This window comes from Chelonoidis abingdonii, chromosome 18 (assembly GCF_003597395.2).
Source record: "Chelonoidis abingdonii isolate Lonesome George chromosome 18, CheloAbing_2.0, whole genome shotgun sequence".
NCBI classification, from domain to species: Eukaryota; Metazoa; Chordata; order Testudines; family Testudinidae; genus Chelonoidis; species Chelonoidis abingdonii.
Window position 1 is genome coordinate 18,999,623 of NC_133786.1, and position 24,572 is coordinate 19,024,194.

A 24,572-nucleotide genomic window follows, 5' to 3' on the forward strand; every position below is an offset into this window, starting at 1 on the left:
ACAACCACAGGCTGTGATCTTAATCGTTCTGTGATCATATCAGCTCTGGCAAAAACTGGCATGGACAGTCCTTGGAGGAGAGAGTACCAGGAAAGTGCAGGCTATCTGAAGAAGTGGGACTGGTGATTCAGTGTCACTCTTTCCACTGAGTCAGTGCCCAAGCAATCCCCACCAAGGAGACGTCTTTTCCCAGGACGTAGACAATTCATTCCCATCAAACTCAGAACCAGACCTCTCGTAGTCACTGAAGGTCCCGTGGCACTTTAGGAAGAGTCGGGGGTTAACCAAGATTCCCTGGCCAGATTCCACTAGGTTACTACATACTGCAATTGCTCAATTCCTTCTGCAGTTTCAGTTGCACCAAGTTCCTGTCTTCAGCTGTTATGCAGCTCTGACCCAACAGGGCCCATCAGAGCCAACCTGTCCCTCACCTGATGAGATCTGACCCAAGAGGACTTGCTTTCCTACATGTCCCCTCCATCAGTTTTTATGGTGCTGCTGCATTTGTCCCCTAAGTGCAATCATTGGCATGGCAGGTTTCCTGCTCTGAGTGGTGGAGGTGAACAACAAAGGAACTAACACCTACTCTTTAAAGCCATTGTCTTTGGTTCCTGCAGCTAAAGCTTGACTGACCTTTCTAATTACTGTTTAGTACTTGTTAGTCAGAAGCACAATAACCACCAAACCCATGGAGATATATATAACATTCAATAATCAGTACAGTCATCTCCCATGTCCTTGGCTATTGCCATTTCACAGATGTCTAGAGATACAGCAGATAGGGTGGGTTATTAGGCACACAGCAGTTTTTCAAGCTGCCTAAATTCTTTCTGTGTTGTAACAAAGAAAATAAAGATGAAATTCTCTTGTGCTTGTTGACTTATGGAAGGGCTTTCCTAAATATTGACTTAAAGTGCAATAACTCATCATAAACCATTATTATTAATAATGAGAATCAAGGTTGCTTGATGTAAGTGTGGGCCCCTTGCACACCCAGCCTCTAACTGCAAGGCACAATTTCCTAGTCTTTAATGCCAGAAGGGACCATGATGACCATTCAGCCTGACCTATCCCACTGCACAACTGTAGAACCTCCACATACACTCCCCATCATAGAATCATAGAAGATTAGGTTTGGAAGAGGCCTCAGGAGATCATCTAGTCCAACCTCCTGCTCAAAACAGGACCAACCCCAGTTAAATCATTTCAGCCAAGGCTTTGTCAAGCCGGGCCTTAAAAACCTCTAAGGAAGGAGATTCCACCACCTCCCTAAGTAACCCATTCCAGTGCTTCACCACTCTCCTAGTGAAAAAGTTTTTCCTAATATCCAACCTAACCTCCCCACTGCAACTTGAACCATTACTCCTTGTTCTGTCATCTGGTACCACTGGAAGAACAGCCGAGCTCCATCCCTTTGGACCCCCTTCAGTAGTTAAGGCGCTATCCAAACCCAGCGCCTCACGCTCTCTCGCAGACTAAATAAGCCCAGTTTGTTCTAGCCGTTCCTTTAAGTCAGTAAGCCCCTAATCGATTTCGTTGCCTCTGCTGGACTCTCTCCAATTTGTCCACATCCTTCGTGGGGGGCCCGAAACTGGACACAATAACTATCCAGATGCGTGGCCTCATACAGTGCGAAATAGAGGGGAATGAATCGACTTCCTCGATCAGCTTGGCAACGATCTATCAATGCAGCTGCGACGATGGAAGTTCTTAAATGTGGTGTTCCTTAATACTGTTGTTTGTGCCTCAGTGTCCCCTAACTATTCTTAAGTATCGGTAGAGCAAGGCCATGCACCAAAATGCGACCCCTTTGGTCCCTTAGCAACTAGTGACCCGCCCCCCCTGGCAAAGGGTGCCAGCTGAATGGGTTTGGTAGACAGAAAGAGGTCAGGTTTGACCCTCCTGGCCGGGAGGGGCTGAGCAGAGAGGAGGGGCTGGAGGGGGTTTGTGTAGTCGACTGCCGGAGCGCAGCAACGTGCCAGTAGCACTGGGGTCGTTGCTCCAAAACTAACCCCCAGAATGACCTCGGCCGAAGGGGATCGATTCGCTGTATCTACAGCTCTGTTTTTGAGAACCCTGTTCCTGTCATCGAATAAGTACTCTGTATTACTGCTGGCTGAGAGTCACTCGACTCGCAAAGTGGGGGCAGGACCTGTGGCTTTCCCCAGGACCCCGCTTTAGGTGTGCTTCGACTGTGGAAGCCCACAGAGGGGCAGAGAGCTGAAGTGCCCAAGAGCAGACCCGGGAGGTAAGACTTTAGCTTCTGCCCCGAACAATCGGCTCCAAGGGAAGAGGCTCCCCAAATCCCTGACTGGCTTTGTGAACTGTTCCAGAAGCACGCCCGTGATCTCGTACAGCCAAGCCCAATATGCCTAGCCTCTTGGCAACAAGTGCAACGTTTGACTCATATCCACTCCTCATCCACTATAATCCCCAGGTCCTTCTGCAGAACTGCCTGCTTAGCATCGTCCCAGCCGCAGGAGTGATGGATACTCTGTCCTAAAGCAAAACAACCGCACCTGCCTTGTCCAAACCCTTAATTGCCCAATCCTCTAATTTCTAGAAACCCTCTGACCCTAGCCCTACCCTCCAGCGTAAATCTACCTCTCTCCCCGAGATTAGTGCATCTGCAGAACTTGCTGAGATGCAGTCCATCCCATCATGCCAGATCAGTAATGAAGAGTTGAACAAAACCGGCTCAGGACCGAACTCCTTGGGCACTCTGCCTTGATACCGGCTGCCACTAGACAGAGCCTTGACCACTAACCCATCGAGCCGATGACAAGACAGCTCTATCCACCTTACAGTCCATTCATCCAATCCATACTTCTAAACTTGCTGCAAAGACGGAATGATAAAACTGCTAAAGTCAAGGATATCACAGTCCACCACTTCACCCTCAGCCACAACCCAGTTTTACTCCTCTTAGAAGGCAAACAGATTAGTTGGGCAATGACTTGTCCTTGGTGAATGTATGCGACGTCCTGATCACCTTCCTCTCCTCCAAGTGCCTCAAAATGGATTCCTTGAGGGCCTGCTCCATGATTTTTTCAGGGACTGAGGTGAGGCTGACCAGTCTGTAGTTCACTGGGTCATCTTCCTTCCCTTTTTTAAAGATGGGCACTATATTTGCCTTTTTCCAATCGTCCAGGACCTCCCCCAATTGCCACAAATTTTCAAAGATAATGGCCAATGGCTCTGCAAACACATCAGCCAGCTCCCTCAGCCCCCTTGGATGGACTGCATCCGGCTCCATGGACTTGGGCATATCCAACTTTTCTAAATAGTCCTTAACCTGCTTGGCCTTCCTGATTACACCCCTGCATGCTTGAGCAATGTTTTTATACTCCTCCCTGGTCATCTGTCTGAGTTTCCACTTCTTGTAAGTTTCCTTTTTGTGTTTAAGCTCACTAAAGATTTCTGTGTGTTAAACCAAGCGGGTCATCTGCCATATTTGCTATTCTTCCTGCTTCAGAAATCTCCCAATCATCATCCTTCTCCACCCGCACATTCCCACCCAAACTAACACAGCTTTGCCTTGTCACCCGGAGTGAGGGAAGTGAATCCTGTGGAGTGGGAGGAAACCCAGGGTCTGTGTCCGTTCTGAGAATGCATTTGTGGAGGGAGCAAGGGAAATAACAGGACAGATCCCTGTTTGGTGGGAGGGATGGGGGAGGCTGCCCAGGTGCGCAATACAGAGGGATGCAGCTCCTCTCACTCAGGCACGCTGAAGTCAGCAGAACACAACTTGTTCTCCACATCATGTGGCACCAGGGCACGCACCACTAGCATTTTACTCAGTCCCTCGTGCAGACCTGGGGCCCCTGCAGCACCAGCTCCTGACAGCAGTGTATTGGTATCATAAATGGTGAAGGTGGAGGCCCAGGTAATAAACAGCTGCCTAGGTGGGAAGGAAATTAACGCTAGCTCCTTCCCAGCTCTCGTCTCAGAAGCTGCTTGCCATACTGTCCTTTACTGAGGGTTTGGTCACACATTCTAAAGGTCAGCATTGCACCTTCTGATCTCACTGGGCTGGGTGCTCCAGGCATTCAATGTCAGCTGCAAATGCAGCCCACGCACTGCAAGGGTGCTCATGCCCTTCCTCTCTCCCATGTGATTGGACTGGATGTCATGATGATGATGCAGAATGGCTGCTCTGGCTGTTACTGCATTTCAAACACTGTGTCTGACAAGGCGGATGGATGTAGAGTACATGCACCTTTGTCTTTCCTGTGCCATTGTGACTCTGGGGTTCATTTTGTTTGGCTGCCCCTACATTTGTTGTTTTCACACTTTGTTGTTTGTGCAAAGCTGGAGGGGGCTTGTCAGGCCTGGTGTGTGGCTGTGCAATGCCAGTGAATTTGCACATGCGTGTACTAGATCTGAATTTGGCCTGTCCGTGTGCCTGCCAGCACTTGGGTTCCCCTTCACCTCGCCCATTGCCTCTGAGAATGATTTACAGACTCACCTTGAGGCAACTCCAAGAATGATTTTTACAAAGCCAAATAAGGAAACAACAAGTCACACAAAACTCTTTAACCAACTTCATCCCCAGCACCTTTCCGTGCAATCTGTGGACTCCTCACAGTTTGTTCACTTGCCCCAGCTGCATTTTCACATGCTAACACGGCTGTGTAACCAACACGTTAGTAACATATAAATAGCCTTGAGCAACAGCCATCCAACTCAGCAGTGAGTGCTGCATGGTGAGGCTCCCCAACGCATTCTCTGGGACCGACGGTATTTACAAAAGGACAAGAGGAAGCCTTAGCCATTCTGGTTTGAAAAAGCTTCCCACTGCTCTATCTGCTGCTGCATTACCCTGCGAACAGCCAGCATGAAACAAAACCTCAAGCCAGAGCAGTAACTTCCCCAGCTTCCTGAGCAGGTATTATTGCAAAGCCCATGCTATGCAATGTCCGTTCAGACCCCAACAGTGCGCACCTGCTGTCATCCTGGGCAAACTCCTCTGCTGCACGGACATTTCGTTAAAGAGACGGAAGCACCTGCTTCTGGTGAGACAAGGGGGCCCACAATGGGAAAATGAGTCATCCCAATTAAACAAAACAGTCCCCATGGGGGGCAGAAGGCAACTCAATGGACGCCACTGAAAATGTGATCATCGGGGAATACATTTTTGCACTTCTGTTTTTACAGTGCTGAGCGGCAGCACCATCCTGTAACTTGGCATTTCACTCTGAGACTCAGTCCCTGCCTGGTCCTCTTGGGACCGGTTGTTACTTTGTGTGGGGAGAGGGATGGAGTGAGGGTCACACTCAGAGGCGCTAGGGAGAGTTGCAGGTTGGTTCTCATTGCTGTTAGCACCCCAGGACCCCTGTCAGGGATCGGGGGCCCAGTGCATCAGGCTCTGGCCAGAGAGCTCACAATACAACAGATGAACAGACAGACAAATGGGGGGACAAGTAACAGCAGAGCCTGGTGCCAGTGAACAAGAAGGCCTGCCCAGGCCTGCCACCACCCGACAATTCTGGCTCTTCCTCATCCATGGTGGAACCTGCTTCCTGGCCTGTCATGTCTGAGCTCAGCACAGAAGGTCTCCTGGGACAGAAGCAGGAGAGAGCTCAGCAGAGCACAGAGCTCACCCAGCTCCTGCTCTTGTGTCTGCTACAGAACAGGCATCGTTTGGGTATGCAGGTGACAGCAGTGTGGGGCTGGTCCCCACGTACCCCTGAGCTGGGCCTGCTCCCCAGGACCAGCGCGTAGGTCCGCACTTCTCCCCAGCACCGGGGGGCTGATGTTTTTAGCTTTTTGATATTTTGATGGACTCTTGAGCCAAGCCAAACTTTTCCCTAGTTTTAATCTTTTAACTTGGGTGAATTTGAGCAAAGGAAAAACGTATGGTGCTGCTCTGGGAAAATCTCCAAGTAATGAGAAGCAAAGAGCTGGGGAACAGACTCCCTGGGTGAAGCCCCATTGCTTGGGCAGTTATAACAGGACTGGACACTGAGTCCTGGCCAATGCTCTGCAGTGCCTTATTCACCCTGACAGCAGCACCTGCCCAGAGCTAGCATGAACAACAAGCTCATTTATCTCACAAAACACCCTGCAAGCAGCAAAAATTCCTCCAGTGGAACCACACAGTGGTGAAGTGATGTGCCCAAGGCCAAGATAGAGTCAGTGGCATAACCCAGAACAGACCCTTGAATCCCAGCTTCCTGTCCTTTCTTCTAACCACATTGGCTTCCACTTGTAGGAACTTCACGAGTTATCGAAACTCGTGTCATTCTGCGAGGCCACTGAGTGCTTTCCAGTGTGTTGGTGTCACGGAGTCTGGCCCTGCACCCCTCTTCCTGGGACCCACAGTGACTTTTATCCAGCCAGTAAAACAGAAGGTTTATTGGACAGCAGGAACACAGGTTACAGCAGAGCTTGCAGGCACAGTCCGGACCCCTCCACTGAGTCCTTCTGGGGGTTCAGGGTGCTTGGATCCCAGCTAGGATCCCCTGAATTCCTCCCCATAGCCCAAACCCAAACTGTCCTGCCTCTCCTCCTCCGGCCGAAAAAAACCTCTTTGTTTCCTTCTCCTCCGCCCAGCAGCTCCCCCTCCCCCCTGCCGGCTCACATTACAACCTGACTACCTGTCCCTCACCTACAGACATCCCCTGCTTTCCCGTTCCCCACACAGACAGTCCCTACTCCATCACAGTTGGAAATGTGGAGTAGGTGGTAAAAGCAGAGATTAGTCAATAGCTTTGAGCATGAAAGGGAAACTCAGCAGCGTTTTCATATTCTGATATGATCATGAACCTCAAACCTCCCCTCCCCAGCCTGTGGCCTGATGTCCGCTCCTGAGCGGACCCCACGCCCCTCTCCAGGATGGTTAGCACGGAGCTGGGCATAGGCACAGCCACGCTTCCCTCGTTTATTCTCACCCCCTGGTAGGCGGTGGGAGAGGGCTGGAGGAGTCTGCAAATGGAGAAGTGATCCAGCCCAGCACATGGCTAACCCATGAAGATGACTGCGGGATATGCAGAGGGCCGGGGCTGAGGAAGAGCAAAGTCTTTCTTGTCTGCTGCCTACACAGGGCTGGGCAGCTTAACCCGCAGGGGAGTCCAAGGTCCTCTCCTCTTTCCTTAGTCTGACACATCAGCTCCCTGTAGCAGGACACCGAGCCCATGTTCAGGGAGGTCTGGCTCTTCCTGGGCAGACAGATGGGAGGTGTAACATGTGGAACTAGAGGACTCCCAGAGGCAGTATGTGAACAGCTGCAGATACAGGGTATGTCTGCAGTGCATGGCGCTTGCAAATGGCCCAGGCACATTCAGAATGTACGTGCCTGCGATGCTGCCGCAGGCATGAGCCATGTCTGGAACACATGTGCTCTCCCTGCCGCGGAATACCCCAGGCCCTGGGGACTGCAGGTGCCTGTTGTGCTGCTGAATGCACAGGATGGATCTGGAAAGAATGCACCTGCTGCTCCGCAGAACTTAGTAGGCACCTCTGAATCTCAGGCCTCCCATGTGACAGCTGTGTCTGAAACACGTGTGCTGGGAACACTGCTGAAGCTACCTGACCCCTCTGGCTCTGAGCACACCTTGTGCGCAAACCCTGCCATGCTGCTGAACACAGGGTGCACAGTCTCCAGCAGAGCTCTCTTCAATTTATGGGGAAGCCAGTGTGTATGAGTGGCCACTGATGGGGGTGGGGGCTAGGAGCAGCCCTCAATATTTCCTGCCAAACAAGCTCCAGCCCTGCAGTGTCAGGCTGGGGTGTGAAACCTGCACTCTCAGAATGAGTGTGCTCCACAACTGCGATTTCTCTTCAGTCCATTTCATTTTCTTCTAAACTGTGTACAGCCTCCCCCAGGTCTCTCAACCCACTGCCCGGCTGGACATCACCGGCATTATCTGCTCTCCTAGTGCTTCCCTCTTCTGCATTTCTCTTCCTAAGGCTTTTTGTTTGAAGGGTTTTGCCTGAAACAGAAAGTAGCAGAGTGTGTGGAATGTTGGCGTCTTCATTTCAGGCCTTGCAGGACTCTCTAGTCAGCATTGATCAGATCTGACTCAGGGGGCAGCTGTGAATTGACAGGGGACCAGCAGCGTCCCCCTCTCCAGTCCCAGGAGAAAGCAGGGTCTAGCAGGGCCGTTGTAGCAAGTGGAATTGTGCACAGCTGCTGCCTCATCCTTTGCCCTCCTGCTGCCACCACCCACAAACTCCACTGTACGCAGCCTGGGCCGTAGGACAGTGAGCGCCACTGCTCTAGAGCGAGTAGCAGTGTTTATTTTCCCATTCGTTTAATTTCTTATGGGTTTGGGACCTTGCCCTGCATTTCTCAGCTCCTGGGTCCCTGCAAAAGCCCTGATGTTCCTGTAGGATTTCCAGGCTCACTTTGCAGGAGCTAGTTTCACATCTGGGCTGGGGGAGGAGCTGAATTTAAGGGGCCCATCTGCAGGGTGCCAGCAGGGGCATACCCAGGAAAATGGGGAGATTCAGAAGAGAAATTTCCTGCCTTCAAGATCTCACCTAGTCAGTTCTGGAATTGCCTCCAGAGGAGGGCAGTGGAAGCCTTATTGCATAAGACATTTACAAGTACCCAGGACAAAGCCCCAGAGAACCCAATCTGCTGCTCCAGGAATGGGACTGGTTAGCTCTTCTCCTTGGTGGAGTTCTGCAAGCCAGTGACCTGAGCTCAGCGCAGGAGCTCGCTGAGGTTACCCATCACAGGAGGACCCTGGGGCTGACATCTGCTCACTTTCTCTGGGCCTTTTCTGTCTCATTCTGTGTATTTACAAATGAGGCACAGGTGGGAAATTCTCCTCCTGCCTGAGTTCTTCTTGAGTTTCTGAAACAGAAACTGCCTCTATCACATGAGGACTACTGCACCCGCAGGAAAAAACCCCCAGCCAGGGGCTTGGTTTTGATTCATTTTGCAATAGACGAACAAAGCATTCAAATAAACTCAGTGACCTTACAAAGCTTGAAGTACAAAGCACGTGCCACATGTCCAAATCAGTCCTAGCATGCTGGGCATGAATGAGGCACTGTGGCATGGCCAGACCCACACCCCGGCTCAAGCTTGTGCAAGAAACCCCTGTTCGGTGCCTTAGATCTATATGCTCGGAGGATCTCAGAGAGACCACTTTGACTTGGGCTGTAGGATGCCACCCAACACTTTACCCTGAAATCCGAAGAGCCCAGCGGCCCCTGCCAAAAACATAAATGCCAAGATGTCTTCAGAAAATCCCCAATGTTTAGAACAGGACATTTAAACACAACTAAGAGTTTAGGAAGAGCTATCACACCTCCTACTTCAGGGCATGATCTGAACTCTGACAACTGGGGGTCAGAAAAATTCTCTCTCTGGGGGTGGCTGATTTCATAACTTCAGGGTTTCTTGCATCTTCCTCTGAAGCAGCTGGTGCCGGCCACTGTCAGGGATGGGACACTGGACGAGATGGCCCATAGTCTGATCCAGTCTGGCCACTCCCACACCCTTATGTAAAATCATTGTTAAGAGTCACTGCATGCACTAGACAATGCTGGTCTGTCTGCATGGGACCGAATTTCTCCCCCTGGCAGAGTGGATTGATTTAAATTATGATTTAATCACCAAGTGGAAAGCTGCAATTTAAATAATTGATTTTAATCAACTTTTCCATTTGTACTTCAGTTATTTTCTAAAGCAAGGTGCATTCTCATTTGTTGATATAACCTTTAAAATATGTAGATTTACTACTAAATAGAGCCTTTACACCAAATCTGGTACATTTTTTTGCTACCTAGGAGTGGCCCTATACTTATATTTATTTAAGCACAGTGCATAGCTTAATATTTTCAGTTTCTTATTACTTACTTGTACATTTTACTATGTTAGAAAATGGTAGCTAAAATATTGCTTATTTACTAGATCATATAACTGTTTGCTCATGATTTGTGTCAAGCTGCTTTAGGATGGTAACTGGAATTTAGTTAAACACACATCAGGATATCAAATTATTTTATTATTCAAAACAAGCTCTTAGTACAGTACATGATCAATTGTGCCACATTTATAAAAGGTTGCTCTCAAAAGTTGGATGTTTTTCCATTAATTCTTTCTTTAGATAGAAAAGCAGCCTTTAACTCAAAGTTTTGAGACTCATGGATTCACCACATTTAATTTTTATAATAAATTGAAGCCTAAACAGATCTTGTATTAAATTCAGATTTCACTTTAAACTGGTTTATTTTTAAAGTGACAGACATCATAATTTAAACAACAAAATAAAAACTGTTTTTTAACCATTGATTTTTCTCCACCCTGCCCGCTGGGCGTGAGCTGTGCTTTTCCATTCTATTGTAATAGCAAAGGGACAGTTGTCCAAGGGGTGGGTAAACTGTTTGGCGCTATTTTCTCTAACTAGCAGTTTTTCATAGAAAAGGCCTGAAACGAATCATGCCAGGGACACTTGGAGGAAATACCCAATGGCTGTTGACAAATCAGCTGCACAGGAGTGGGCGGAAACTAGAGAAATGTGGAAACAGCAGAAGAGCTGTGGTGTTACGCTGACGCCCCCTCAGACGTCATACTGAGCTCAGAGGAAAAACAAGGGTGCTAGTGAAACCCACAGAGATCACTGCTTTCTGCTCTCCCAGCTAGGCACCTGCGGACAATGTGGGTCCTAGGATGGCACCAGGTTTCGCAGAACTGACAGTGGGGGTGTTGGTGTCCCTCTGCCTGCAGATATATGGTAAGCCATCTTCATCCCTTAATCAGCAGCCAGTGACTTCCCTACTTCTTAAATACTAATCTAGGGGGTCTCCTGCTCCCTTCCCTCCTCAGCGCTGTGATTCACAGCCCAGGGTTGGGGTTCGGAGCTTCACTAGGTGAGCTGGGGGCAGAGGCAAGTGTGTGGAACCTTTTGGATTTTTAATATTTCATTCATATTTATTTGTACCCTTGCTTTCACATAAGATTTCTCTGGGTGACACTGGCTGGGTGGCCGGAGGGAAGGGGTGTAGATAGCTTGTCCCTCACTCTCTCCTCTGGTTGAAGTTCACATCTTCAGCGCCTGAAATCCCCATTTGTCCCTGTACATCATCTGTCTGCATTCGAGGAATGCTAATCTGGACCCCAACTCCCTGTGAACATGGCCCCTTGTCATTGCAATGACCCTCTGTGAAGTCAGTGTCACCAGCCCTCCTGAGCTTTGCTCACCAGTGCTGGGGCACCATGACTTCGTGAGCAGGTGGTGGGTTCATATTTGTTATTGAACAGCAGCTGCTGCAAAGGAGATAAACAGGAAAGCAGCGACTGCCGTTAGCTGATAATATTTTGACGTTGGATCAGTAAATGTTATAGCTCAGAAGACACAAGGTGTCTGGAGTCCAGAGGTCTTTCCCTTCCACCTAGCAGCAGGATGGCTGGATGCAAGCTGAGAACTAAGGTGTTGAAGTTTGCAGTTACCCAGGGTCCCAGAGGCAGTCTGCAACAGAGTAGGAAATTGAACCCAGGTGTCCTGAATCTCACCCTAACCACTGGACCAGCCTTCCTAGGGTTTTGTCTGAAGGGTAGAGTCATTCCCAGATGTGTTCCTCCTCTGAGTGGTCTTACTTGCCATTGTATTTGTGCTTGTATTCACTACACCAAGGAAGATGATGTCCCTCCACAGCCCACAAATCAAAATATCCAGGGCTTGCCCAGCTCAGTTGGATTAAACCCGCAGCAACTTCAGAAAGGAATACAGTGACAGGAAATTCTTTCCAAAAAAATTCCATGGACAGTGTTTTGTCTGGTTGGAAAATCCATTCTCCACGTCCATTCCCTAGAATGCCACTCTCACCTGGTCAAGGCTAGGAACTGGGTTTCCTCTGACTGGGATTTTTCTGAAAATCTCTCTGCATTTTTCTGCCTTTACCATAATCGGTTACTAGCAAGTACAACACTTCTGTGTCATTTCAAATAACTGTCAGGTGGTTCTAAGTTCATCAAACTGGTGTCAGATAACCATTCCTAGTCAAAGAGAGGGGAAGAGAATAACATCAAACAATTTAATTGTCAAGGTACAGTCAAAATATTAAATAAATATTCTTCACAACACTTCATGGTCCAGTGACTGACCAAGAGACTAGGATTTGTGGACCTGGTTCTATTCCTGGCTCTGCTACTTATTTCCTGGGTGATCTTGGGCTACTCCCTTAACTTCCCTTGGCCTCAGTTTTCCTATCTGCAAAATAAGGATACTGATTAGAGCTGGTCAGGAATTTTTCAACAACAAAGTTTTTAGCACTGAAAAATGCACATTTGTCAAAACTGAAATTGTGGTAAAGAGCCAGTTTCAATGAATTTCCCAACTCAGAAACCTGTGAACATTTGTTTACAAATTTTCAAGATGGAACCACAAGTTGGTGCTTCTCACCTCTGGTTTTTTTGTTGGTATTAATAAGAGAAAGAAAGAAAGAACGAAAGAAAGAAAGAAAGAAAGGTTTTAGCAAGTTCCTTGCTTGGAGTTTCACTCTGCGGCTTTCGTGTTAAGCGTGGATAGCACCTAACGGATATTTTAAAAGTCACTGCAGGTGGTGTGAGGCTGAGCTGTTGGCCCTAAGCATTCAGAGTTTAACCGTCAGGGTGTGACCACTGAGAGTTCAGCACTCTGCTTAAAATGTTCTTTCCCTTTCCTTCCAAATGAGCAAGCCCAGGTGCAGTGATGGAGTCAAACACACGCAGCTTCACACTGAGCCCCTGAGAGGATTGAGGACACCATACAGGGCAGCAGGAGAGACTAGGGGGTTGTGGACCATACGGCTGGCATTGCAGTCATTACTCGGTTCATGGGCTACTTATGTGGGGCTCTGAAGCTCAGGACGGTTCTACTGGGGTGGAAGGTGGAGCAGAAGAAGATAGAACCTGATAGAAAGATGGAGAGAGGGAGAAAGCAGAGCAGCTCATGCAGAGATGATGTAGCTGCTCCCAGGGAGGTGATGTTTATGGACTATGACCCAATACTTTGCAGAAGCTCCCAAGGGGAGCAGAGTTCATCCCTGTTGTTGTTTGTGGAGAGGGTCTGTGTCTTCTCCATGATAAGTGCAGAGGAGACACTCACTTGGAGAAGGATGCTCTGGGCCCTGCTGGAGGATGAGTAGAATGAAAGGGTTGTTGCTTCAAATGCTGGGTTTCTGAGACAGACTGGAACTTTCCCACATTCCTGTCCACAGTAACATCTTCCCAGACCCAGCTCTGGAGTGTGTGCTGAGGTGAGCACATCACTGCAATCAGACCACACCCCACAATGCACCTGGGTCCCTTGGCTCCTCCCCAGGACTGGTCTGTTGCAAACCCTCCCTTTTGATTCCCTCCTGCAGGTGAGAGTCTGTCGCAACCAGGCAAAGTGCAATTTGTTGCTGACATCATAAACCACGTACTGCACTGGACACCCGGAGTGAACCTCTCCAGCGACACGTTGTATGAAGTGGAATATAAGCTGTAAGTACCCAGGACCACAGAGAGATTAAATCTCCTCTAAAACCCAGGTCACAAGGCACATTTCACATTTGCTTTACACTTGCTCTGATATTTAACATGCAAATCAGTTCACAGAAATCATGTGTTAACTTTCCAGCAGCCCTAATGCTTCCCACACCCAGAAAGTATTTCATTAAGGAGTGACATTCTCCCTACAGGTATGGTAAGTCTCCCTGGATGGCTGTTCCAGACTGCACTGGGATCTCTGGGGACTCCTGCAATCTGACCTACCAGACAATGGATCCTTCTCAACGCTACTATGCAAGAGTTAGGGCAGTATCTGGAAACTCCACCTCTGGCTGGACCAGGACGAACGCTTTTTCCCCAAAAGAAGGTACCTGGGGTTTTCTCATCATTTTCTCTTCTGGACCCTAAAATCCATAGCCATGAAACTGCATGCTGTAAACTTGACTTAGCTGTTAGCAAATAGCTTTCATGTGCTTGGTGTCAGAGCTATATTTCTGCTTAGCTGGGGAGCTTGACCCCGCGATATGATTACTCAGGTGTCTAGTCAATAAGTGCTAGTAATGACAGCTGCATTCATAAAGCACTCACAGCCCGTGCTCTGGCCAAGGTGCTCAAGAGCGTCCATAGGAGAGTCAGGGTGGCAGAGTTCATTTTGACAAACTATTTTGGTTTAGTTTGAACAAACCTCATGTGACAGGTGTTAGTCAGGTCACTAATGCACTACTGCCAGGGGTGAGATGCTAGGATGATGAGAGTGGGCTAAGAACTTGGATAGAATTGAATCGAATCAAATCAAATCAGAGAGCAGAACTTGAAATGCATGTGGGCCAAGTGCTCTTTGACACTGGGCTCCTGTGATTACTTTAGGAACTAACCTCTGTGAGTGGCATAAGAGAGAAACAATTCTCACGGATTCTGTTTTTCCAGCTACTCTGCGTCTATCAGACGTGAGTCTGTCTGTGACAGACAACACCATCCACGTGAGCCTGAAGCAGCTGATCCTGAGGGTGGGGAACGAGACCGTCTCATACAAAGACATACAAAAGTATGGTAGACAATACAGAACGTATGTCAAGAGGGCGTCAGACAATTTCCAGGTAAGACAGCCAGCACTTGTATCACCCAGACTCCATGGGGCTGGGGGGCAGCGTCAATGGCCTTCATACTTTGAACTGCTTGGGATGTTTAGAACAAGACATTTTTAAGTTGAAAAATTGCCATGATTTAAACTAATTTTTTTTTACAAAAAAAAAATCAACAATATTGAATTTTTTTTTAAACAATAAGTTGTGAGGTTTTCATCAACACTTGTACTGGAATAGATCCCAAATCCATCACTGGAATATTTTGTTGAGTCGGTTTTCAGTCAATGAAAAAATGAGAATGAGCATTTCAATTAAAAATATAAAGAATGTCACAAAAACCAAAACATTTATTGACCATGACCTGTAAAATGAAAACAGCTTTGAAAGGGCAACAGTTTTCAAGAGAAACATTTTAAATTTTTGGCCTGCTCTAATACGGACAGACAGAGTGAAACATGGGCCAAGGAGTTCTGTGTTCAGACCTGAAGCCAATCCAGGAATCAGGTGCAAGTAACTGCAATAGCACCTAATGGCCCCACCCTAGACCAAGGCCCCATTGCACAGACCCAGAGTAAGAGACAATCCCCATTTTACAGATGGGGCACTGAGACCCAGGGAGAGAAGTGTCTTGCCTCAAGTCACCAAGGAGGTCAGTGACAACACTGGCAATAGAACCCAGGAGTCCTGAGCTGCTGCACCAGGTCCCAGCCACAAGGCCATACTTGCACCCTCAGCTATCTGCACTGCTGGAAAAGTGGGAATCTCATGAGATCAGCTGCTCACGGGAACATCTGGCTATTCCCAGGACATGCCCAAGCCAGCCCAAAAGTGGGCCCAGTTCAGACCCAGAACCACAGGGGCCAAATCAGGTGAAGAAACTCCCCAGGTTCAGGTCTGCAGTCTCAGCCCGGGCCGCTCTGTGCTGGGCCTGCCAAAGGTGACAGTCCTTCTGGTGACTATTTCAGCAGGTGCAGGTGGAGAGGAGAGAAGAGTTTGACATCCCCATGCTGCTGTGGGGCGAGCAGTACTGCGTCAGTGTAGAGCCCCGTATCCTCTCCAGGCCAGTCCCCGCCATCCGGACCGAGGAGAAGTGTGTCACGATCCCCAAGAAGGACGGTAAATGGACATGCTGGGTCTATTGGTCTGTTGTTACTACCTGAGTGGGTCTGAGCTCCACCCATCACTCCAGCAGAGCCACTGCTGGCTATTTCCCTGCCTGCTCCTCAGCTGCCATGTGGACCCTTGGGGACCACGTGATGCTGACATACGGTTCGGCAGCTCTTGGGCTGCTCTAACTCACACCTGGAGCTGAGTCTAGTGCAGAACAGCTCTCGGAATCAGAGAGCTGTAGCCGTAGCCTGATGCCTTCCATTCCCCAGATCCTCCGGTGCACCACGTGGAGCTTAGACACAAGGCAGACTCTGCCCCAGAGAGTGCCCCCAAGGAGGATGCTCTTGAACCTCCCCACTCGAGGGACCCCACCATGACACAGCAGAGCCATGTGGCCAGCTGTGGAGTCCTCACGACATTCCCAGAGCCATGTGGCTGAGATGACTCCCGTGTCCTGCGAGGTCAGGATCATCCAGCCTTGGGGGCCTGCTGCTGCTGCCTGTGCATAGCATATGGTAATAGCCACTGCACACAGATACAGGTGGAGAGGGAGGAGGGACTGGAGGAATTTGTGTGGGAGGGAGGAAGAGATTGTGCTGATGTGTCCCTGGAGAATAAAGCTACTGGGGAGACCCAAAATCCTATAACCAGGCCATATACACGCCCAGAGATCCTCATTGTCACATATACACAGCTCCCCCCAAGACATTCCCCCTCACACACACACACTAGCCCCACACGAATATGATCCTGTAAAATGTTACAAAGCCCTGATGGCACATTGGAGGGCCAGTCTAATCTAGGGTTCCCTCGGTGATGTGGGTGGGAGGGAGGCTCAACCACTGAGCAAAGGACCCAGAGATGCTCTGCCACTGATTCACTAAGCACCTTTGACTGAGTCACTGTCCCATTCTGTGCCTCAGTTTCTCCACCTGTAAAAGGGGGGATATTCCCCTACTTCACAGGAGAGCTCAGTGCAGTTCACGTCCCTTATCTCTGAGGGCACCATGTGCGCCTATTGCCTGTCATGCAATGGCACTATGACTCAAGAGCCTGTGCTATATGGCATGCTAACTCCAGTCTGCTGTTCCCTTCCAGAGAGCACGGGGATTATATCAGTCAGTGTTGGCATCGTTCTCCTTGTTTTCTCAGCCACTCTTCTCCTGGGCACTCTCCTACTCTGTGCATATATAAAGCAACCCGTGAGGACACCAGCCATACTGGTAAGCCAAGCAGGCTTTAATGGCCACATGAGCGTCGCTCTGACTCCCAGCATGCCAGGGTCCCTCTGGCGTAGTGTTGCTAAGTGCAGTGGGCAGGCAGATCCCTGCCACACACAGCATTGCCAGTCTGCATGAGCACACAGCTTTTCGGTTCCCAGGCTGCGGGAACCGTGTTCTCCAGGAGGCAGGGTGCTGACCCAGGACTCAAAGCCCCCGGGTCTAGTTTCAGCTCTTGCCACCAGTCCACACTGCTCATGTTTTCCGAAGTGCCTCTGTTTTCCTGCCCACTTTGTGGCACCCTGGGCCTATTTATCAGACATGCAGAGCCTGGGTGGCTCCAGAGGGTGTCAGCGGGAGCTGGGGCTGCTCAGCTCCACTGCTGCAATGGGTCCAGCAGCTGAACGCTGTCCCCGTGGTGAGTGCTGGTGTGGGTGTAGATGTGGGGAGTGAGCCAAGTAGGGGATGAGGGGACAAAGCCAGATAACCTGTCTTCCTGCTTCTTTCCCCCTGCCCAGAAATCTCTCCTAAAACCCTCTGGGTCAGAGCACGAGCACGAGCACTTCCCCTTCGGGGCCAGGGACGTGGTTGTGTGCTTGGATGAGGAGTTAATCCAGCAACTCTCCGTGTGCCAAAAGGACACTGCACAGCACCACAACACAGACAGCGGCTCCAACCCGGCACAACAGCGACCAGACAAGGCTTGCATGTTCCTGACCTCCTCGGATGACCACAAACACCTGCTGGAGCTGGAAAGCCTAGCAGGGGGCGACAGCAGTTGCACCAGCACTGACAGCGGCATTTGCCTACAAGACTCTTCCTCTGGCCTCAGCCAGTTCTCGGGCTCAGAGAGTCAGGACTACAAAAGACAGTTGCCAGGGAGTGACGACAGTGGCATAAGCCTGGCAAGACATTCTCTGTGCCTGACACTCTCCTCCAGTGGCAGGGACTATACCTCTGTGGATGAGGGGCAGGACCAGCGTGAAAGAGAGCATGACTGTTCCCCGCTGGCTAGGGGACTCAGCCAGGAGGCTGTGGAGTTTCGTGGGTACCTGAAGCAGACGAAGGGTACAGTAGAGAGGCAGCAGGACAGAGCCAAGGGACAGCTGCCCACCCAAAGCCCTGGTGGGATAGACGTCACACTGGAGATGGGTTGCTCTGAGCCTGCCCTAGCCAAAGGCTATTTGAAGCAGGCGTCCCCAGGGCTCACCTGCGGCAATGCAGATACGGTGCTCGCTGGGGAATCAGGCTTCCAGGGTTTTATAAGCAGGCTGGAGTGCAACAGCTCGAGTCTGCTGAACTACGGGGCATTGAGCATTTCTGTGCCCTCAAAATCCCTCCCCGAGCTCCCCAAGGCGCCCTTTGCATTGGGCATCTTTGACACAGACCTGCTGGGCACCCTGCCTCTCATCTCCAGCTTACATTCAAATGAGCGGCTCTGCCTGGAAATTGACTCTCTGAGCCTGCTGGGGTCGGAATGCAAGGACAGTCGCCTATAAGCCAGGCAGGGGTGAGTCTGCTCCTGGACTGAACGATGTGTCACAAGGGGAGCTGCGAGCATAGCAGGCTTTCTTTGTATGACTTGTTCTTAACTACCTCATGTAGTGGTGTCTCTGTGGGAGCAGCTACTGTGATAAGCTATTACCAACACCATGAAAGTTGTGCTGATGGGAGAGACATCAGAACTGCTGAGCTGAGGCAGCTGCTGCCTGCCCCCCATGCACAAGCACAGCCTCCATCAAACAGAGTCATTGGCCAGGGCTTACAGGGCAGAGATTCGCACACTCTTTCTCCCACCCATTCCCACTCGTACAGAGAACGTGTTTCTTCCCTGCTGGAAATATATAAAGTGTCTGTGGGGAGAAAAGGATAGAGGTAGTAAGCTGTATTACAATTGTGCAGCATTTCTTCAGTGGACATTAGTCCTGGGGCCCAGAGATATCCTTTTCCTCTCCTTTCTCACGCAAAGGCTGTTAAGCAGCAGCAAGACCCCTGACATATTTATGAGTGTTGTGTGTTGGCTATTGGAAATGTTTTGCCTCTTTTGTTCAAAGAAATGTTATTTAATTTTTAAATATATAAAAGACAAATGGTGTTATTTCTTTCAGTGTATCTACCTGTGTGTGAGTATTAAAGCCACAGTTGGGTTTTCCCATCTAGGGAGCAGGGAACTGCAACATTGTGCAGTTACTGTGTACACGAGAAAGACAATTTTTAGATCAGAACTGAAGGAACAGGAGCAAGATAGTCAGCTCCTCTTCTGCGGTTCCACATAAGCTGGCAGCAGTGGAATGCAGTTTTCCCAAGCGAATCCTGTAAATCTGGAGTATTCGGTGCCAAATCACCAGCAAAAGGGAACGCACCAATTGTCGTGTTTACACTGGTGCAAACTGGGCACCTGGGACAGCACTGAGAGTCATCTTGTGTTACACCCCTTCCTCCTGCAAAAGAGACTGGCTGGTGCTTACCTGGGTGTCAGCTCCCTGACAACTCCAGTCTGTTAGCCCCCAAACCATCTCCCTTAGGTCTAGCCAGGCCCTTCCTTTGCCTTGCAAGTTAACAATACATGCACCTAAGTCCCCTTGAAGCATTCCCCTGTAGTGTCCAGACCCTTGTGTGGCGAACGCTCACAGTAATACCAGGTTTGTTGTCTCCGAGGGAACAGTGTACATGGCTTGTACAACTCAACTCTGGATCAGCTCCTATGGAACACCACAGCACTGATATCCATTTATAGTGAAAACACTCATAAGATTAAAACCGTAGCGCCGGGGATTAAGGGTAATGGAAACAGGATGGTTACATATAAAACAAAACCATGACATGCTTTCTAATGACTAAACTTAGCAGCTAACCTTCTGTCTAAGGATGTTCATCTCACCCCGTTTTAGCCAAGCCTGACTGAGATCCTGGTTTCATGACTATACGTGCACTGTCTATTTGCCTCCTCAGGTGCCGGACAAAAGGGATCTCTCTGCCTTCCTGTTTTATTCCTCAAAGTTCATTGTCTGCCCTCAGAGACAGGGCAACTGCCTGTGGTTCATTCTCCAGTGTCTTGTCTCCCTCTTGACTGCCCAGCCTACAGGAGACGTCCATTACAAAGCTCAATTTCCATTCCAATAGAGCTGCACCTCCTATCTCCTGGCTGGAAGAAACCTGTTTTTCTCTTGGTTGGTGACAGCCTTTGAAAGGTATTTTCAGCACCTATACACAACTCCTTAAATAACATCCCTCCACACATCTCATGCTGATCATGCACATCAGCATGACATGCGTCTTCTATTAGAGCCCTCACATGACATCATCGATGGACTTGGCCCACAAAAGAGATGTGCTAAGCGGAGGGTGTTTGTCAGGCCTGGTAGGAGTGGCTGTTACCCAACAGTGAACCCTTTGACCGTTGGCAGGGAGAGATTCTTAAGATCAGAGCAACCCCTCTCCCTTCTGAATGGGAGTAATTTTACTTTCATGTCACACAGATTTAATTGATGAAACAAGCTACAAAACAATGGCACATCCCGCCTCATTTCCGCTCTTTTTATATTTAGAAATGGAAACACAACAAAATGTCAAAATGTGTTTTGTTGTGGGTTAAATTAAACTCCTACCAGGGCATTTCAGGAATTCTCCTAGAGTCACCCAAATTTCACAGAAACTTCACTGTGGGTTTTTCCAGCAAAACCGGTTACCCAAACACAAGCTGATGAGTAGGACTTTGGAGTAATACCACGAATCAGCTCTATTAGTATAGTTCTTATCGGAACAACAGGAAGTTTCCCCTTGTTACGTTCAAGTTTAATTTCTTTTTTTAACTGTGCAGCATTTGGCAGAGGGCTGGATGAAACTGTTTCTTTCAGTGACAGAGTAGAAGTTCCTCTAATGAAAGGAGGAACTGACCCAATTTAAAGTCCAGAGGAAATTCCACCAGTGTTGCACATTTTCCTATGTTATCAAACAGCTAGAGACATGGAGGATAGTTACATCTGACTTTTGCAGGAAGCTGCAACTAACTCATGCCAGCAGCACTTCTGCCTCTTTTTGCCACTTCCAGCAGACTTACTTCATAATTTCATTCCAGCGTTGGCTAAGGAGAAATGCTAATTAGGGCTCATTTTCACTAGCACCTTGAGTGGTCTCTTTATGGCAGGTTTCCGCATATGGAGAAGACCCTCCCCTAATGGAATAATGACATAACCATATTACCCACATCTCTGATATGTCTGTCTGTGCCTGCCCCTGAAGTGCTCTCATTTGAGGCCTCCTCTCTTTTCAGCCAATCAGGTTGCAGTATGTAAATGATTGTGCTTACTCTTCCCAACCAACAGGACTGCACATGTGCAAATTCCTTTCAACCAACAGGCTTACAGTGTGTAACTAAATGTGGATTTTACCAACCAATAAGATAAAAGGATGTAAATATTTAAGGGGACCTAGAAGTACAAGGACAATCTGCGGCTCAGGTAACTTGTGTCCACTGTCCAATGTCCCAGGCCCACCATTCAGCATGAGCTGTATGTACTGCAGCCACCAGAGCAGGGAGAAGGGTGAGGGTAAGAGAAGACAGGAAAGGGAGTGGCCTCTGCTGTTATAAAGCCATCAGTCATTGCGCTAGGATAGATGGACAAATTAGGCAGACAGACATGTGCACACAAATACAAGGGCGCAGCTCTATGCAGGACTGGAATCCAGCTGAGAAACCTGTGGGAGTCCTTTATCATTTAGTAACCTCCCACCCGCAGAGGGAAAGGCAGATATTAGAGCCAGCCTCATTCCAGCCTTGTAGAGAATAACACTTGTCTCCCTGGGTCCTCGTACTTCACCGTGGGGCTGTCTGTATCCACCCACTGTTTCCAGTCGCATACTTCGATTGTCAGCTCCTTAGGGCAGGGACCGACTTTTGGTTTTGTGTTTGAACAGTGCCAAGCACAGTGGGGTCTTGGTCCATGACTGGGGGTCCTAGGTGCTACAATGATACAAATAATAAAGAATACCAATTTTAAGAAACACTTTTTCTGAGCCAATACCCCGAGGAGTTGGGAGGGAGGCAGGAAGGAGGCGAATTGCATCTGGCCTCACTAATCTGGTCTATAAGGGCTGAAAACACTCCCTCTGGCTGGCTCCAGGCCCAGGCTGATACCAGTTTCTCATGTGCAGAAAGTGAGTGAAAAAGCCACAGAGCCCAGTCCCCAGGTGCTGCATCCAGTCTGTAGCTCTCCAGTCACCTCTCTTGCACTTCTCTAGTCCTACTGCGCTCACGAGTATTTACACAGCGTCCCACCCCCAGAAAGGAGCCATGAGCGAGGACAGCTTCTTCCCCCTGCTGTGACTTTTACCCATTCTGTTTCCTGTTGATGTCTCAGACTTAGCACCCTTCTCGTGGGCCCTCTCATGTGGTTGTAGCTCTGCTCCCCTGCAAACTCTGCCGTGGAGCTAGTCTGTTTTGATTCCATTCTCACTCCTTCCGCTGAACTAGACCATTATTTTTTCTGTGTGTTTTTCTTTCTGACAAAACATGCACTGTTCAAGAATCCCTTCCCTTCTGCCCTGCTCAACCTGCACACAATCCCCCAAGGGCACGTACCTGCCTATCAAAACAAAACTGCCACAGGGCACTTTCCTAGAGGGTTATTTCTGTGTTCTTGGGACAGCCGAGTGTATTCATTTCCAGCAAGTTAAAGGTGGTCACTCTGATGATTGATGATGATGATGATGATGATATTTATTGGCAGGTTTGCATTGCAGTGCAGAAGAGGAGGTGTCACAAAAACTCTGCTTATGGCATATGCCTATACAAACCGCCGCAGCCCAAAGGATGCAGAGAATACACAAGTGCACAGAGCAATGAAAGCTGGTTCTGCTGTTCCCCCCCTCATGCTGGAAACACTGTCATTGCTTGCAGCTTGTCCCCAGCCCTAGTTCATGAGCTTCCTCCCTGCAAAGTCTGTAGCGAGCTGAACACCTCTGCAAGAGAACACAAACGCTCTGCAGCTGGGGACGCAAAGGTATGACCCATGGTTTGACATTGCTGCTAGCCATGTAGCTGACATTCACAGATAACATATCCTAATGCCCATACATTTCCATAGCAGTCACTGCACAGAAAGCACGTTCGTCCACAGTGGGGTGAAGCATGCCAAACCCACTGCCATGACAAGAAGTGTTCAGGTAGCTAGAACAATGCTGTTACAGCTTGATGCCTCAGGGTCTTTAATGAATGGAGCGTACCCCTAAGGTAGGTCAGTGTTCTTCATTCAGGCATGAGGAGGGGAAATGGCTCCCTCCATCACCTCAAGAATGGCAATGCCCAGTACAGGGGTAACTTGGGAGTTCCTGCCTCCTCGGCCTTTGTTCCGGTGTCTAGGCCATGGCTCTCCTCCCTCAGTTGGAGCTTAGCCAGGACACTAGCTTTCCCACCCCTCTTTTTTCAATGCCGTTTTGTTGATTTGCTATTTTGCCACCAATTGTTGCTCAGACCCACATGCCCTACCACACCTCTGCTCACATGTGGGGTATTAAGGGACATTCACGTCCTGAGCCGGGCAACCAGAAAACCATTAACAAGCATTTTGGGCTTTTCTGAAGTATTTGCTTTCGTTATTCATGTTGTACAGCCAAATTTCCGTGGTTGTTAATTTGCTTCACTAAAGAGGGATGTTTGTTGCAGTCTCATTTTGTACAAGGCATTTTCCCCGTCTGTTCAAAAATAACTATCAATTTCTGTGGCCCATCAACACATTCTGTAAACTTCTGCTTGTGAGTCTTCTACGTTCCCTGTTTATTTTGTACCATGCAAAGAGTTCAGCACAGGGCCCTGCCGCCCTTCTTCACATGCACATGCTAACGATGAAAGAGTCTTGCCAGGCACTAGATCCTGGCACAGAAGGAGTTAATTGCCTTTGCCCCAGTGTATGTTGCATGAGTGATTGATTAGTGGTGGAAAGCTCCCAACTCCAGCTCCAAAGTGTGAAAATACAGCTCCCAGTTCCAAACAAAACAGCAGCACATCCCCTTCTCTAGCACTGCTCCAGAAAGGATCTCAAAGCGCTCTCCAGATAGCAAGGAGCTAGGCCTGGCCATACTGCGACCCTGCAGGAAGCAATTCCACGGCAGAGAACAGTGGGAACAGAATCGTTTTCCTTCCAGCGGCTCCCAAGCAGTGCAGTGTGGGGTTTGGTGCTGAGGAATCTCCCCAGACTCCAGCCCTAGTGCAGACAAGGGAAGCCGAGATGTGCACTGGTGTCTCTTATCCCCATTGCAAGCAGGAGGAAAATGAGCCAGTGCACATGCAGCTTGGCTAGTCTACACTTGTAGCTTGCACTGGGTGGAGCTGTGTCAGTGGCTGAAATCAGGGCTCGCTCCCAATACAGACATGGCGCATGTTTCCCTCCCCACCCCAAGAAGCCGGGCACAGCAGAAGAAACTGAAGACAATGAAGCAGATGGAGAAGTTTTTTGACAAAAAATTGCAACACTTTCATTTCAGTGGAAACGGAGCGTCTGCTTTTTGGACTCCTTTTCAAAGAAACCGAGAGCCCAGGAATTCCCCCAGCTTTTGTGACCACTCGAAACTAGGAAGAACCCCACACCAAAACCAAGCACTGTGGAAAACGTGGGGGCGTCAGACTGGAATCAGAGTCTGTGATGGTTCCTGTTTGGACAAAGAAATTGTCCACCTTCTTTTGGGCCTGGGGCAGACAGTTTTGACTCGTGGTCCCAGTGCCTTGCTCCC

At 49.1% G+C, this 24,572-nt stretch overlaps 3 protein-coding genes across 3 annotated transcripts in view; 1 reads left to right on the plus strand and 2 right to left on the minus strand.

The window, feature by feature from the left end:
• Positions 1-24,572, minus strand: part of LOC116822944 (T-cell surface glycoprotein CD3 delta chain) — a 341,703-nt gene that overhangs the window by 126,416 nt on the left and 190,715 nt on the right. The gene's annotated exons all lie outside the window — the stretch shown is intronic.
• Positions 1-24,572, minus strand: part of TMPRSS13 (transmembrane serine protease 13) — an 86,440-nt gene that overhangs the window by 29,618 nt on the left and 32,250 nt on the right. The window lies entirely within an intron of this gene.
• IL10RA (interleukin 10 receptor subunit alpha) lies at positions 10,354-18,942 on the plus strand. The gene is made up of 7 exons (XM_032777186.2): positions 10,354-10,691; positions 13,303-13,423; positions 13,621-13,796; positions 14,357-14,526; positions 15,480-15,630; positions 16,723-16,847; positions 17,363-18,942. Exons 1-7 carry the CDS (start codon positions 10,628-10,630, stop codon positions 18,341-18,343), a joined length of 1,788 nt encoding a protein of 595 aa, XP_032633077.1. The 5' UTR covers positions 10,354-10,627; the 3' UTR covers positions 18,344-18,942.